The sequence below is a fragment of the Seriola aureovittata genome, chromosome 17 (genome assembly GCF_021018895.1).
Source record: "Seriola aureovittata isolate HTS-2021-v1 ecotype China chromosome 17, ASM2101889v1, whole genome shotgun sequence".
In the NCBI taxonomy this organism is placed as follows: domain Eukaryota; kingdom Metazoa; phylum Chordata; class Actinopteri; order Carangiformes; family Carangidae; genus Seriola; species Seriola aureovittata.
Genome location: NC_079380.1, coordinates 19,884,932 through 19,901,686, shown reverse-complemented (window position 1 = coordinate 19,901,686; position 16,755 = coordinate 19,884,932). Strand labels below are relative to the sequence as shown.

Genomic DNA, 16,755 nt, shown 5'->3' with positions numbered 1-16,755 from the left:
ACTATGGGACCAATCAAAAAAGCCATTACAACCAGAGTTGTCAACATGTCAGACAATTCATCATTCACTTCACTTTGGATCTGTAGGGATGAACATGGCAGCTGCAGCTGCACCAAGAAATGTGAACATAAAAGATGGATAAAGTGATGGACTCAGACACTGGCTCACTGAGCCATTCCAAGCATTCAATTAAATATGTATAGAAATTGCACAATGACATTAATATGTATATACTATAAATAAAGGTCTGCTCAGTTTAGAAAGTCTAACACGATATTTTTTCAGGAAGTTAGGGGAAGATTTCAGCAAAAACATAGAAATTTTAAAAGAATTCATATTGAACCTGATACCAGGTACTTGATACCTGGTATGAACAACAACAACAGCAACATGCACAGTATTGTAATCTTACAAGAACAAGGAGATTTTTCCAGAGTTTGTAATTAATTACGAAACTATTTCTGTTTGCTTTAATCAACAACATAAATAATAGAAATGTTTATATGTTGCTGCCCTTGAACATTGACTAAGATCCATCTAAAGATATTAGATATTAGAGTTTGTGCTTTTCTTATTATCAATTCTAATTACACTAAAACACTAATTGACCAAAGTGTCCTGTTAGCGGCTTATGGTAAATTTGAAAAAAACATGCTCTCAATACAATTTAATTGCAGTCGGTTTATTTATTAAACACCTTTTCGATGACAATAATTAAGTTATGAATAAAACGAAAGCACATGCGATGTACTACACTGACAACTGCTTTGAAGTCTAACTGTCAAATCTTCAGATAGACACTAAAGAGTTTGTAAGGCTAATACATACCAGTCTCATTTTGCTGCAGGTTGCACTTCTGGTGCAGTTCATTACACCAACACATCCGCTCAAAATTTGTCACATGTACCAGCAACACAAAACAAACATCATTAACTTAATGTTGGTTAAATTGATCTTTTTACCGGGTTTACAACCCGTTAGCCAGGTACGGCTAGCATAGCAAACACTAAGGTATCAGCTAGCTAGCTTGGTTAGCAAAGTGCATCCGTAATCCACATTAACTCTAATATTAATTGGGATGAGAACAGTCTCCCGTTCTCTGGTTAAAATAACTTTTGGGAAGCATCATACACATTAAAGCTGTAGAACATACAGAAAATAAACGTTTACTTACCGGAAAATCAATATCAGAATATCAGCATCCCCCCAGTCTCTTAGTACCAACAAATGAGCCATAATTATGGTGAACAGAAAACTAATTAAAACTAAATAACTAACAGCAAAACTGTCAGTGGAAAATTCCTCCTCCACCCACAAATAACAAAACAAATAACAGTAATTTAAACTGAGTCAAAACGATGTGCATGCGACTCGAGCTCTTCTCCAGCGAAGGTCATGTCGATCAAACAGGCAAAGCCAATAATACCAATCTTTAAGCCCTAGTATCTAATTAATTAGAGAAGTACACCGTACACCGTAATGAGTTGTGGAAAAATATTTATTTCATTAGAGAAGTTGGCTGTTTTTAAATGGGAGTCTGTTGGAGCCAGATTTTTTGGAGCCAGCCCCTAGCAGCCCTCAGTCACTTCCATATTGGCTTCACTTTTCAGACTCGGGGTCGACATACATTTTTATATACAGTCTATGATTTGGTTCAGTGATACTGATCCTGAGCAGCAGCAATAGAAACCCGACCTAGACCGGATGAGACCCAGTTAGACTTGGGGAACTACGAATCTCTAATCCCTAGTGACTCTCGTCAATCTTGTGTACATCCTTCCCTTGTCTGCTGCCGACAACTTATAGTATTTACGGCAAATACAACTGTTTGGATTGTTTATGTTCCACTCTGATATGTGGCTCTTCAATCACAGTCGGTTAAACAACCAAGTTTGATAGTAACTGCTCCTGTACATATAATTAACCAGTTCAAAACAGAATATAAAGTAGACGTTTATCCCACGACTTGCTGCAAACAAAATGTATTAACCAATAATTAAAAAATGCTTTATATTTAGAATTTAAGCAGATTTTGTGATTAATGGTTTTAATTGTTGAAAATAAGAAAGCATTGGCTAATTTCCACTTAAAAGTAGAAATAAATTTGATGTGATGATTTTATTTTCTCAGACTTGTTAAGCTAAAATCATATGACTGCTGTCACAGGCTGAGCAGCCAACACGACTGATGCAATCATCTGGATGTGGAAAACTGGGGGAGTTCCCCCTTGATGTGGCATGTGGAATACCACTCCTTGTTCTTACACAATTTAGTGGTGCACAAAAAAGACAAATTCCTCATGTTAATGTGGGAAGGTAAAGCGCGAGTTCTGTCAGGAGATCTGAAGCAGCAAAGCCTTTAGTTGTTGTATTATTTATGTGTCAGTTATTATCTTTTATTCAAGATACTGGGAAAACAGAGTAAAACCTCCTGCTGTAAAGAAGTGAGGTGAGAATAGGAAAAACAAATCACTAAAATTAAAACTTCTTCTTTTCCAAACACCAGAAGTAATAGCAAGATGATTAGGAACATTAAATCATTTTAAATATTAAGATTATATATCTACGTCTTTATTTGTTTCTTACCTGAGCTCATGAGCAGCACGGCCTGCATGAGCGCCACCTCCGAGTCATCCAGGTTAAATTGAGCCAGGCTCTTGCCCAAATCGAAGATGGCGTCCGACACCACGCCCAACCCGCCGTTCTTCAACTGCTCACGTTTCACAGCCATCTCGCCGTTTAGCGTCAGTGTCTCGCTGTCGGGATCGTAGCGTACAGCGGCGCGCAGCGACATGATCTCCATGCAGCAGCCCTTCAGCAAGATGATCTGGTCTTCACAAGGCAGCTGGGGAAACACCATAACAACACGTGAGGTCATCAGGAAATTATATGACAGGAAATACATGATCATAGAAAGAATTTTCATCTAATAGACCAGCAAAATTTGAAAACAATTATCATCTACTTTCACATAATGACTAAGAAAAATGTAAAGCAGGTTAAGGCTTATAAAAGTGGACTAATGAAAATAATAACTGAAGGATTGAACCAATTAAGCTAATATTATAGGTGGCAACATACTGTTTGTCTTTGTGTTCAAATGATCTATTACCTATTAGCTGCACTAATCAATATGAAGAAAGGCTCAAAGGACTAGGGGTCACTCATGTTTATGAATTACCACCTGATCCTGCAGCTCCCCTCAGCTCTACAGAACATTTAGCCTCCAGCAAAAGGCAAAACTGCTAAAGAGCTAAAACTAACAAACAGATCTAAAGAAAAATCTGCCTTGTACGATGTCATATCAAAGTTTATCTTTAACCACCATCATCATTATCTTGGTGTGCGTCCTTGCAGAGAAAGGCGTGTTATCAAGTGTTACCTGCAACACGTAACTAGAAAGCCCCTACAATAAAAGATGACTGCGTTCCAACACATGCAAGGACAAACACACTCCCTCACACATCGTTTGCGTAGAAAGCAGAGCAATATCAGTGAGTGGTGAGTCATCGCATCATCGAGAGAGACAGAGGGAGTGAACGTGATAACTGATGGGGGAGGGGGGTGACTGTTATTTGGTGTAATAACAGCCGACAAGCAGAAGCTCACATTTTGGTAAAAAATCAAACAGAAGTGGCGTCCAAAATCTTTTTTTCCTGTCCAGTGAACTTTATTTAATCTCTTTTATTCAAGGTAGCACATTTTTAATATAAATTGCCCTCAAAAATTACATTATGTCACATTGAAGATGTAGTGTCCACCAATTCTTATTCATTTTGTGTTGTCACTGTCAGCTAGATAGCTGATTCAGCTAACATTAGTGCCACAAGTTGATTGAACACAAAGTGAAAGGCTGACTTTTAATATTTTCAGCTGATTTAAAATAGTATGTTTGGTATGTTTCCCCGAAATAAAATGGTATGGTGCGGATCAAGTCATGATATTTACTTCTAGAATTAGGATTTGAGATAGCTAAATGAAACTTCTGGCCCAACATATGCCTGGGTCCTCGGCCAGAGTCTGGCCCATCGTTATACTCCCACATCTGAGCAGATTACGGCTGTCATCCTCCAGGACAGCAGCCACATTTTCTAGATGTGTGTCAGAATTCGTCCAGATGTGGAAGTAGCACTCGATAATTATGCCATATACAGGCTAAATTCAGGACCATTTACTGGGCCAGAAGAAAACGAGCATGTGGCTCAAGTAAAGGATGGATTTATTTTGCTACCTGGGCACCAGTCAACCCATGCCAAAAATGTAAGCAGTAATACCACGAGGCACTCCGGATGAAAGACTCCATCTGTTTCTAAACTACCACGTACTGAAGTTGATGAGAGACTGGAACCCACAATTATGTTTGAGTGTTAAAACAGATTTAAAAACACACTCCACCCACTGCACCTACCTCTGAGAACATGGGCAATTTCTTGGCAAAGTCGACGACGCGAGTTATGGCAGGGGTCATGATCTTCGTGAACTCGCTGAAGGCTTCGAGGTCCACTTTGTCACCATCGGAAGTGGGAACCATGGGACCCTGGCCGATATCGTCCGGCTAGAAACAAGAAATCACATTGGTAATGAAACCATTCCTTCTTTAAATGTCAAAAGGAAATGTTAATATTTGAGTTTGATGAATGAAGAGAATGTCCTGTGGTTTTACATCCTCTACATTTTACAGGTTTTCCAATAATGGTGGACTTAGAAAGTTGCTATAACTGATGTTGCTGTGTTGACTAAGAGAAGAAAAACCTGACATTTTTTAAAGACACTGGTCTTTAAAAAGGTTTACAGACTTGTAAAGAGCACAAAATATAGACTCATGCCATGTGGAAACTCATGTGGCAACAGTCTGGAACCAATTTAAATACCACCAATCTATAAAAGACAGTCTAGATAGACAGAAGACCAGAGTACAATATAGATGCAAATTCTTGCTTGTATTTGAGGACTACATCATATGAGTTTAACAGCGTAATATAAAGATAATTAGATGAGCAATGTCACAGAGCAATGTGGACAAATGAAATCAGTTGAGAAGGTGAATATCAATATGAACGCATATAACACTAACGTTAATCAGTCTAAATAAGTCTGCAATGCATTTTTAGCACCGTTTCCAACAGCTTAATCTGCTTAGTCAAAAAGACCTGAATACAGTGGACATAAGTTTTAGGAGGTCAGAGTGTGAACAGACACACACACACAGTGGATCACAAATTGAAAGGCATTTAGCAGCCTCTTCCAATCAGAGCAACAGAGCTGAGGTAAGAGGTTATCTAATTATCAGTGTGATCGCTGCCAACACTGCACAGGTTTCCATTCATAGCCACACGGCTGATCCCTATCCTACTGTGATAAAACGGGAACCTGAGAGCTATAACAAACAGGAAACGGCTTCAGGCAACACATTGATGGAGAGACTTTATTAATCACTAGAGGGAAACTTCTTCAGCAGGATATTTGGATGAAGGTCAACACAGTTAATGAAATACAAAAACAACTGTAATATCTACAAAATGAAAATACTTACAAGATAATGGACAATAATTAACTTTATTTTTAAATGAATTGCTCTGAGTTATTCTTCTATGTGGTGATTCTGTAATGTAATTTTACATCTCCTCTAACCAGCTTTGCTCTGGAGCCCTAGTAACAACAGGTTGGTGAGCCAATCAGGAGAGAGGCTCTGAGCCTCTCTTCTGATTGGCTGACTGTTTTCTGAGTGATCCAATAAAAATACTGCAGATTTCAGGTAAACACTCAGAGAAGCCAAATCCTGCGAGGCTGAACAGCGGATATGGGTTGGTGGGGCTTAGGGCATGGCTTGGGGCAGTGACTGCTTTGTTGTGACATAACAAAGTTACAGAAGTCCTGACGGCTTGTTTTAAGGCTCAGTTTCTGAATACAGGCTGTGTGCATTTCTCTGTGGACTGAGCGCTTTGATACTTTCACAGTATTAATATAGAACCTAGACCTGCTTTATAAGCAAAACAGACATGGAAGTCTCACTCTATACAATATGGGAGCTTTAAGTGTTTTTCCTGTGTTGTAACCTTCACACAGTTTGTTTTCAGTGGATCAGAGCCAATCTAAAGTATTTAACAGTGAAGCTGCTGTAACAGTGGAGAGTATCTGTGCTCTGATTGCTTTGCCTACTTGCACCCAAAAGTGGAATCTCCTCTTTTCTCTTGGGCCTTCTTCTTTATTCACCTTGGAGTTAATTTTTCCAGCAGACCTTCAAAAACTATATTCGACTGTAAACCTGTCTTTGCCTTCATGGGATGGTTGCCTGGTAACTGTCATCTGACCTTTGTCTCAAGGTAACCATCGGCAGCGTGGACACGTGCGTCTACACGTGACGCTGATCACATGGAACGCCACCACAGAGTGAGTTGCTGATGAAAAGGATCGCTGTCAAGACTGTTCCTTTTGAAAATGAACAGAAGTCGCTCTCTTTCATGCGTTAGCTTGTCTTATGAAGTGAAAACTATTCAACGTATCGAACATTTTGGAATAACTAGCTACATAAAAGAGCTGCAATCATTTTATAAGAATCTGACTGACAGATTCAAGGAGTGTGATTAAGATTCAGATGCCTGTTAATGAAAATGTGACATAATTAATTACTTTTCATTGATTAGTCAGAGGCCATACTCTGTGTAAAAGATCAAAAGATAGCGAGGAGGTTTCCTTCCCAGTATGTAAGTGTAGGTATAAAAAATATGCTGTATGGAATTACAATACAGCAGCCCAAACTGTCCTCAATCTTTTACAGCACATTGTGCTATTTTAGCCTATTTTGCTTTTATATTTTGGCAAACTGGCATCGTTAAAAGTATTTCAGATTAGATACGAAGTAGATTTACAGAGTCTAAAAACATGTGCATCACGTTTGTGTGTTCGGATTTGTTACGACTTGTGAAAATGAGAACGATTTTTGACGCCAATAGTGGAAATCTAAGGGTCTTAGGGTGATAAGGGTTTTAAACTGCCTTGTATGAGCTGTGTGCGTCACATCTACTGTTGCCGCGTGGGCCAAACCAACTGCCAAACTTCAATAACCTGTTGTTTTAAGAACATCAGCGTGCATCTTGTAGTTTTATCTCATGCAGGAATTGCTTCACGTCTCCGCCTCTTCTCCTGCTCTTCAGCTAATTTTTAAACCTCTGATTTAATGAGAATAACTGAGAATCTAAAGCCCATTTAATATAGAAATCTTTTAACTTAATGCTGTCAAGTCAATAGTTTTTTATGAAAAGTGATGGTATCAGAGATTAAAAAGCGATTTGAAACATAATTTTTTTCGTCAGAGGAACAACAGAGTATCCGTGCATGATGTATAACTCTGCAAACTGAAAACCCCGCATTGAAAATATCAGTGCTTTGACTTTCTTGTGAAACATTTCTGTTCATTACAGTACACATAACAGTGCTCTATACCTCCACAAAACTAAAAGCGTACCAGGAACTTGCGCTTCTGTTTCCAGCTGGAGCCCTGGGCGTTGGTGTGCCGGTGAGCCTCGGTTACCATCCTGATCAGGTCCCACTCTGCAGTGTCTGGCTCTGGCCTCATCTGCAGCGTCCGTACCATCTCCTCTCTCTTCCGTCTCTCTCGATTCTCCTCGATCAGACGCCGCTTGGCCACGCGCTTCGAGTCATCTAACACCACTGACAGGTGGGATAGGGGAAGAAAACATTTATCTGAATCAATACAGGGACGCTACAGTGGAGTTAATAATGACTTTCTTTCTTTTCTGTCTGTCTATTTGCACTTTATTTATCGGTTTATCTGTTTATCTGTCTGTTAGTGTTGAGTTTAAGTGCACTTTTTTTGGTTTGGTTGTGTATCTGTCTTTGCTTCACGTAGTTCTCCTGTGTTTCTCCGTCTACAGCCATGTTAGCAGCTCTGTAAGACTGTATATAACATGCTCACAGTGATGATGATGATAACATGCTGATAAGCAATAAACGGCCTGTTAACAAATAAAGTCTTTCTGTCAACTGAAATGCTAGAGGGCTTTTATTTTGAAATAGTTACAGGAAGTGTTGAGTTTATAACTTTCACCGACGGCTGGTCCAGCCAAAAATTAAATAACCTCAACCTCAGATTTCTTGCAGGGAGGTGACAAAAAGAAGAACAGATGAATCCAAAAGAAAGGTTAGTAGATTTTTATATTCTCAGAACTGAAGCTAGATGACCTTCAAAACTCTAAGTAGAATATTGAAAGGGAGTCAAAGTGTCAGATGAACGCTGAATGCCAGAAAGATATAAATGGATTTTCCTTTGCTGTTTTATATTATTTGTGTTGGCACAGGGAAAAAACAAAGTTGAACTGTTGTACAAAAACTGTGCATGATGCTGTGTACATGATGCTAAAAAAACATAAATCACTGCAATTCTTATTAGTCCTGAAATCTTACAGAAAACATCTAGTTTTTGTTGCATCATATATGTTGTTACTCTTTGTCTATATTGTATTCTTCATTGACGTCATGACATGAAGTTGTTTCTTATCTGTTTATTAATAAGCGGGCCTCCACTGTTACAAATTACAGCACAGACATTTCAAGGACCACTGTTGCTTAAATGCAATTTAAGCATCATGATGTAAGTGCAGTGTGCTGCAAGTGAAGTCCAGATGTTCTGTACGTTTTCATCAAAATATCCAGAGGAAAGGAAAACATTTCCTTTATCCACAGGAACAGATGTACGGCTGAATCAATATCAGTGCCAACATGAAACGAGAAGATGTTGGTGAGTGTGTGTGTGTGTGTGTGTGTGTACTCTGTTATTCATCTCTGTAACTATAAGACCTCAAGGCAGTGCAGTAAATGTGTGTGTTCATCTGTGAATACACATGATGCAGACCAATGTGGCACAAATGTGTCCGTTGCTCTGATCTAACGTAACTTCTGTTGCTAAGGTTGCACAGTAATATTTTTTATTTAAATTTCTTTATATTTTTTTTATTTTTTGTAGTACTGAAGCACAGCAGTGCTTTGAGCTAAATGCTAATGTCAGCTTGCTAACGTGCTCGCCAGGACAATGCTCACATGCTGACAATGCTGAGCAAGAATACATTTTACCACGTTTTCCATCCCAGTTTAACTTGTTCGCATGCTGGCAATTGCTGGTTGGCCACATTAACATTCCCGTGAGTCTGTACTTGTGGTGGGGAGAATACACGAATAACTCACAGTCCATGGCCATGCCCACAGAGATGCACTTCTTAAAGCGGCACAGCTGGCACTGGTTGCGGGTGATCTTGTCAATGATGCAGCAACCTTCGTATTTACAGGAGTAAGACGGATGGAGGTTTTTCTGGATGGTCCTGCGGAAGAAACCCTGGAGAGAGAAAAGGAAATGGGAGAAAGAGAAGAAAAGACAGAAAAAGGAGAGAGGGAAAAATAAAGAAAAGTACAAAATAAAATAAAAACAGAGATACAAAGATAATTCAGTGTTTGAGAGACATTCATAACCCCAAATCCTCAAAATTAAATCCACCAATTAGATTTTATGGTGTATTGATAACATGAAACAGCAGTTTTGATAGCATAAAACAAGTGCATCACATGGCAGGCTGATGATTGCAGGCTGGTGATTGCAGGCTGGTGATTGCAGGGCAGGAGCTTGCTTACCAAGACTGGTTAAGTCATGAAGTGATGGCATGACTAAACATCTCTCAGTAACCACAAGACAGTTTGTTTAGGATCACACTCCTGGAGTGGGTTTGTTAAAGTCTTTTATAAAGACAGGATCTTAAGCAGAGAAGTATCGAGGAGGCAGGTAAGAAAAGTGGCTCTGGTATTTAGAAAAATCTACTTGCACAGCAAGAAAGAAAAACTTTTTTGTTAACTGGTCACTCTCTAATCCATCCTCGCTCAAATCCATAAAATCTAAAAAGCATGCTCAACAAAAATAATATAATACCAATACAATAAAACTTTTTTGTATTCCCTGAGGGAAAGCAACAAAGTGTATTTCTGCTATTGAGCACCACAAACTAACTTTGAACCAAGTGACAGTTGCCTTTAGCTTTAGTTAGAACGACTGATGTCAACAAAGCAACAAACTCCATCTTACTGAAAACAAAACTGTTGTAGGAGGCTTTAACTGGTTAATTAAACCAGGAAAATTCAGTTAGCTACAACAATACATGAAGCTTAGTGAACGTGCTGTCAGGAAGACTAAGGTCGGTCAGTTGACGGTAGGCATTTACAATCTAATTTTGCCATGGCCTCTGTTGCTGCTGTCAGAGTTTAAAATGCCTCCTTTCTGGGATGCTGTCAGCTATCATTTTAGAGCCAGATCTACCACGTCCAGTCAGAGCCAGAGCCAAACCGGATCCAATCCCATAAGCGCCTCAGGAAAAGTTTAAGGTCACATCCAACCGGCTTTTCAACCAGCTTACTTATCTGGAATATTCACATGCAGCTTCATGGGGTCGTAAACCCATGAAAGTTTACGACTGACTAGTTTCATTTGTCTTCAGCTTTGATTATTTGTGCAAAAACAACAGCGTTGGAGCGTGAACAGCTAAAGTAATTATGTCACATATGAAGGGTGTTAAATATAAACTGATGTGTTTGTTGGAATTGAAGTAAAATTGCTCATGACTGAAATAAGTCAGAAGAAGACAGTGTTGATAAGCTTCAAGGCTCAAACTGTGGTAATGTGGCAGCAGGTGAAATAAACCTCAAGAATTTAATTTCAAAATACTTGAACTGTCATGTCATATTTTCCAAATGATGATGAGATGAGAAAAATCAATGAAAAAAACAAACAAACAACATACTCAAAATCATGTTGAGTGCAGATTTTATAAGAGCTCTGTAACTATCTAGCTATTGTTGAAAACACTTTCTCCGGCTTATGTTCAATGTTTCAAGCCCCTGGTTTTAACCCTGTGAGGTGGTCTTACATGTGTAGCTACTTGAATGCTACGTACATGATATTGTGCTAAAAGACTAAAGGCTAAAGAAGTTGGCATCCTCACCAGTTGTTGATTTGTGTAGAAGAACAAAGAAGCAGCCTTGGTCTTGTAATGATATATAGAGCTAGCCTTTGATGGAATGTAAACATCCTCAAATCTAACACAGAAAAGGACAAAGCTGAGCTCTTCACTGCATCTAGAGAAGCCAGTTCTCAAGGCATGTGATCAAATGCAGCACGTTACAGCAGATTTGATGCTGCTGCTCTTGTGTTTCTGGTTTTGGAGATGGTAAAATCCAATCTAAACTTATTGATGTATGATTATTAAAGACTGCATCGCTTTAACATGTGGAGAAACCAAACGCGTAACAGGGCTGCCATGGCGATTACAGTTTCTGAAATATAATCGGACGATTACTATTTGAGGGAGTGGTTGAATGACTTAGAAAGTGGGAGATGTTTTACTGCACCTTGCAACCCTCGCAGGTGATGCAGCGGTAGTGGTAGCCGGTCGCCTTGTCACCGCACACCACGCACGGCTCATCCTTCTCCAGGTAGCTGGGGATGTACCCTGGAACAGAGACGCTAAGAGCTATAGGAGAGGAGGAGGAGGTTGAAGCGGAAGACAGGATGGAAGGAGAGAGGGGTGAACAAAGAGCGTGATCGGGGGAAGAGCCCGGGCAGACGGTGAGGAAGTAGTGGGTGATGATGGAGGTTTTGACAAGAGTGGGGCCGGAGAGGAAGAGAAGAAAAGTGGTAGTGAGGAGGAGGAGGAGGAGGAGGAGGAGGAGAGGAGAAGACGAAGGGGAAAAGGAGGAGTGAAGGAGGAGAGGGAGGAGGGGGCTGAGTGTTATCACAGTGGCCTCAACGAAGCTCCTGTGCGTAGGGGCTCCAAGAGACTGTGATACAGGATGGAACATACACTAAATAACACTGGCAGTCTTTCCTGCACACACAGCTTATGAGGTTCTCAGTCACATTCCCAGAACTCATGAAAGATGCTTTTTCATCCCGACTTTTCATTTGCTTAATTTCTCTTGAGAGACGAACCGTCTCCTTCTCCATCCTTTTTAATTTCACACTCACAATATGTATGTGATCTCACTCTCTTTAAACTTTTTAACCTCTAAGCTGTCATGTTGTTGCACAAGGACTGACAGTCATCTGGACGTGCTCGGACGGGGCTTTCCCCTCAAATAGAAAGCCCCTCGTAGTTTCTGCAGAGCACAGACATGCATGTATGTCAAAGCAACTTCTCCACCTGTACACACAGCTTTACACACACATGACCCAGTCTCCTATCACAGTTACTTGTACTCTCTCTCTCTCTCTCACACACACACACACACACACACACACACACACACACACACACACACACACACACACACACACGCGCTACAGTGGTTTTTGGGAAGCTAGAGAAAACTCCAGGGGAGGGGATTTACTGAGTGAATCTTCTCATACAACGGAAGTGACAGAAAAAGTAGATCCACACAGAGCTGAGCAAGACATCCGAGAGCTGCTGTCGGCAAAACCTAATTCAATTTTTACTTCTAAAAATCTGCAGCTTTATTTATCAAGCTGTTAAAAGTGGAATTTTGGATCTCAGTGAAAGATAAAAGTAAAAATGCATCACTTTTATCCCTATAAGCATTATATAACACATTATATAACCCAACATTTATAAAAATTTCTTCTTGATTAAAAATACAAAGTGTAGCTTGTTAGGATCTTACAGGGCTGCGGTATGATCAGATCTAAAATGCCTAAAACAAATGAAATATAACTCACATCAATATATGTATTTCTTTTTTATGAACGAATTTGAAATTATATGACAGCATTAGTTTAAAGTGTAATCATTAAGCTTTTGATAATTGAATAGTTTTCTTTAATTGTGATAAGAATTTTTCATACAACAATCTTTAAATAATTCAAGTAAATAGAAAATGTATATTGTATTTCACTTTTTGTTATTTGTTTGTTAGTATTTTAAATCTTGTCTTATGTAATACTAAATTTCCTTTTCTGTGATGTATGTCCTCTAGCAGGTTTAGGATTTTTTATTTTTTATTTTTGGACAATTTCCTCATGATTTTAATTATACATAGTTACATGCCACTTTTTTGCAAATCTGTATGTATGAACTGCTGCTGGGGATATTCAGGACTAATTTAATAATAACACAGCCATGGAAAAATGAGGCAGGTTGAATCCTCGCAAAGAACTTATTTTTTTTACTTCAAAATTGGCTCTTTAGGGCATTCATAAGCATAACTCTCAGAACTTAAAGAGGACAAAACCCCTTTTTTTATGCCAACTTGTCCACAGTAACTGGTGTTACACATGCTTTTCCCTTGAGCACTAATGCTCCATTTTGTGCTGTTGAAATTTTTATTCAGGTTTAAGCCACATTTGGCTTCGAGAAGTGTCGGTAAATACAAATGAAACAGAGCTGTGTGTTTATGTGATTCACACTAGGCTATAATATGAATTAAATCTACTTAAGGCTACAGTGACCGCTGGCCAAATCCTGCAGCACATGAAACAACTGAACATCTTAAAAGAAACCCGTTTTGAATTGTTTGTTTGGAGGCGACAAAACCACAGAGCAGGTGAAGGCAGAAATGACGAATCCTTACCAGACATACTCTTCACTGAACACTGGCTGTTCTTCCTCTTTCTCTTCGGCACATCTGGCCATCTGGGAGGGGGGAGAGGAAGAAGATGAGAGAGGGAGAGTGTCAGTGCGATTATTATTATTTTTTTGATTAATAGATTGAACATCCAATCTACAAGAAGTGAAAATCACCCATCTCATTTACCCTGAGCCCAAGGTGACGCCTTCAAATTGCTTCGCCCCTTTACTACACGTCTGTAGGAATGGCATTGTCTGTGTGTCACCACTATCTTGACTATTTGATGAATTGCCCTTCAGGTTTGTACAGACATTCGTGGTCCCCAGACAATTCATCCAACTGACTCTGAAGATCCTCTTTTCCTCTAGTGCCGTCATGAGCTTGACATTTAGTAAACGTTAGCACGCTAACACGCTCGACTAACACGATGCACATTGTAAACATTATAGTTGCTTAACATCTACAAGCTAGCATTATCACTGTGAGCGTGTTAGCATGCTAATGTGTCAATATGCTGACAGCGTGACACACAAACTGTGGCTTGCTAATTTCAATGAAGTAATAGCTAGCGTTAACGCTAATACTGCGGTGACCATTAATGGCTGGTATGGGACTGTTTATGGACGGTCACAACTGCTTATTATCTTTTTGATAATTAACAAAAAGAAAAAAGAAAAAAAAGAGGAAGACAGTTAAAGGTGGCCTGGCTGCGGAGGAGTTACCTCTACACATCTTGACTGGAGAGATGTCTGAGCAGTTTTCTCCTCTTTGTGAATTCATTTTTACTTCTGCCCGAATAAGATTTTTTCAATCACATAGCCAATTTCAAAAATATAGTTTTTAAAGACTAATACAACTTGTGCTTTCAGTGTCTGTATGAGATACTTGGAAACGAAATTGAAAGAATCATACCTACACCAGTAAACATACACACACACACACACACACACACTCTGCACGTATATAGACTACACACATACTCCCCCATTATAGATAATTCCTTCCCTCATCTCCTCCCCACCTCCTATCTCTTCCTATAATTCTCTATCCTTCCTCTTTTCTCACTCTCACAGGATGGAGTCTGCATTTGCTCCTGGCAGCAGATTTGGATTACCGTCCTCTACCCCCATGTCTAGTTGTTTGCTCTGCCACCCCCCCCCATTCCCATTTCCCTCTCTCCCCCATAAAATCTCTCTCCCTGCCCCTCCCACTTTTGTTACTCCCTACGTCTTTCTGTCTGCTCCCTCTTTCTCTCCGTCTTTTCCTCCCAGTCATTTCTCTTTTTGCTCTCCTCCACCCTATCTCCTCTTCTCCCTAAACTTCCATCAGCAGTGTTAGGTAACACTGCTCCACACTCCTCTCCCCCCCCACCCCCTCTCACTGGCTGTCAAATCCACTTTGCTCTTCCAACCAAAAAAAAAAAAAAAAAAAGAAGAAAAAAAAAAAAACCCCTCTGACGTCTCTGTCTTTTTCTCCGTTCTTGCAGCTCTTCACGGTCAGGCAAACTTATTAATTTTATTGCTGTGCACATGCTCAGGCAGTAACACTGTGGGAAACCATCGCTCTGGTTAGAGATCACTTTGTGGTGAGCTACTATAACAGAAAAAAACCCCACATTATAATTTCTGCATCAGTTAAAAACAAACAGAATCTTCGATAGACCTCAGTTTATGGCAGCTGTGTTGACAGATCTATGTCCAACATATGCTTCTACGCACTATAAGACGGAGGTGGGCAGGTAAATATGGCCTTCATCACTTCTAGAGTCATTCATGCAAACGCTGTGAGCCCTGAGTCAGAACTGAGCATAATGAGCATAAAAAAACTACAACACTGTCTGTTAGGAAGTAGACAGATCAATGAAAACTGCAAGAAAATGTGCTCTGTGCAACAATCAGTGCTTTTCAAAATAGTATTTTACTCATATCTGTAGTGTATTGTGGTCTTATGATAATGAAAATTGTTTTAATTACGCTGTACATGTAAAAGCCCAACAAGGGACAAGAGTTGAGAATTAGCAATAGCTATAAACTCACAGATCAGTTTCATGTTTTGTACTGGAACTGATAAAATGCATTGTCCCTATTAAATAAATTAATAAACAACAAAAAAAGAAACTTAAAAAGATATGCTGCTGTGCGTGTATTCATTCATGTTTTGGGACCGTAGAACAACCTGCAAATGCCACATCTGACATGTAATCTCCTCTTTTTTTAGAGTTTTTATTGTGAATGTGTGAGCAAACAGTTATCCAGCAGACATGGACAGAAACATTATTATCCCATTGGAACTTTGTTTAAATCACCCGACGCAGTATTTCCTTTCACTTTTTAACTGAACCAACGATGATGCTGGCAACTCAAGAGTATCACAATTTTCAAAACAATGATTTCTTGATTTCAGACAGGTGGTCGAATGCAGGCTTCTCATTTCCAGCCAGTGAACATAAAGTCTTGTCTGTTGAAATGCTAATTAGATCTTATCTGCTGTAGCGAGCTAATCAAGCTAATGTAGACTTCATGGGTTGACTTTGACGACTTTGAAATGTGTCCAGGGTTAATTCTCTTGTAGTAAACTACTTTGCCAAACATGCTAATGTTTGTAGCTTTGGTCAAAGCAAATAAATGCATTGTTTCATCAATTATTACATGTTTATTGCCGTTTTTTGCCTCTTATTTTTGCTTTTGATGAGTGTAAAAGTTGAAACAACCATTCAAACTTGACACGTCTCACATTACGCATAGTTATTTGGTCCATTGTGATTATTGAAAATATTGTCTAGTGCAGCTTTAAAGCTGCTGTGTTTAGAGTTTGTCAGTCTCAAAATGTAGTTCTTTTGGATGGCAATACAATTAAATAAAGACTGGACAAATAATGGCTCTAAATAACTACCCTGTGTTAAAGTTGCAACAAGGAGCCAGTCTATAGCTCTGTCCTGAGGGCATCAGCTGAAAGATCATCAGATGTAAGATGCTGGTGGTGGTGGGGGGGCTCTGACAAAAGCTTTGTTAAGTTAGCATGGTTTATTGAATCATTTACATGCATTAACACCTCCTGCACAATTTAACCCCCCCACCCCATACACTGATAAGGCACCATGTTAAATCTCACCAAATGAACATAATGTACTGCTCTGGGGGAGTTTCCCTGCTAATTACTTTAGCAAAAAGAAGGATAG

The 16,755-nt window shown here is 39.4% G+C and overlaps 1 protein-coding gene across 4 annotated transcripts in view; it reads right to left on the bottom strand.

Moving 5' to 3' along the window:
- LOC130185693 (thyroid hormone receptor alpha) overlaps nt 1-16,755 on the bottom strand; it is a 105,566-nt gene that overhangs the window by 11,379 nt on the left and 77,432 nt on the right. For 3 of the 4 annotated variants that reach the window (XM_056402290.1, XM_056402292.1, XM_056402293.1), the window contains 6 exons: nt 13,581-13,642; nt 11,406-11,527; nt 9,201-9,348; nt 7,465-7,670; nt 4,408-4,554; nt 2,586-2,844 (listed from right to left, as the gene is read on the bottom strand). In XM_056402290.1, the coding sequence (XP_056258265.1) occupies nt 2,586-2,844; nt 4,408-4,554; nt 7,465-7,670; nt 9,201-9,348; nt 11,406-11,527; nt 13,581-13,642 (944 nt within the window). Of the gene's footprint in view, nt 1-2,585; nt 2,845-4,407; nt 4,555-7,464; nt 7,671-9,200; nt 9,349-11,405; nt 11,528-13,580; nt 13,643-16,755 lie in introns of those variants that run through there. The other variant, XM_056402294.1, reaches the window with a different exon arrangement.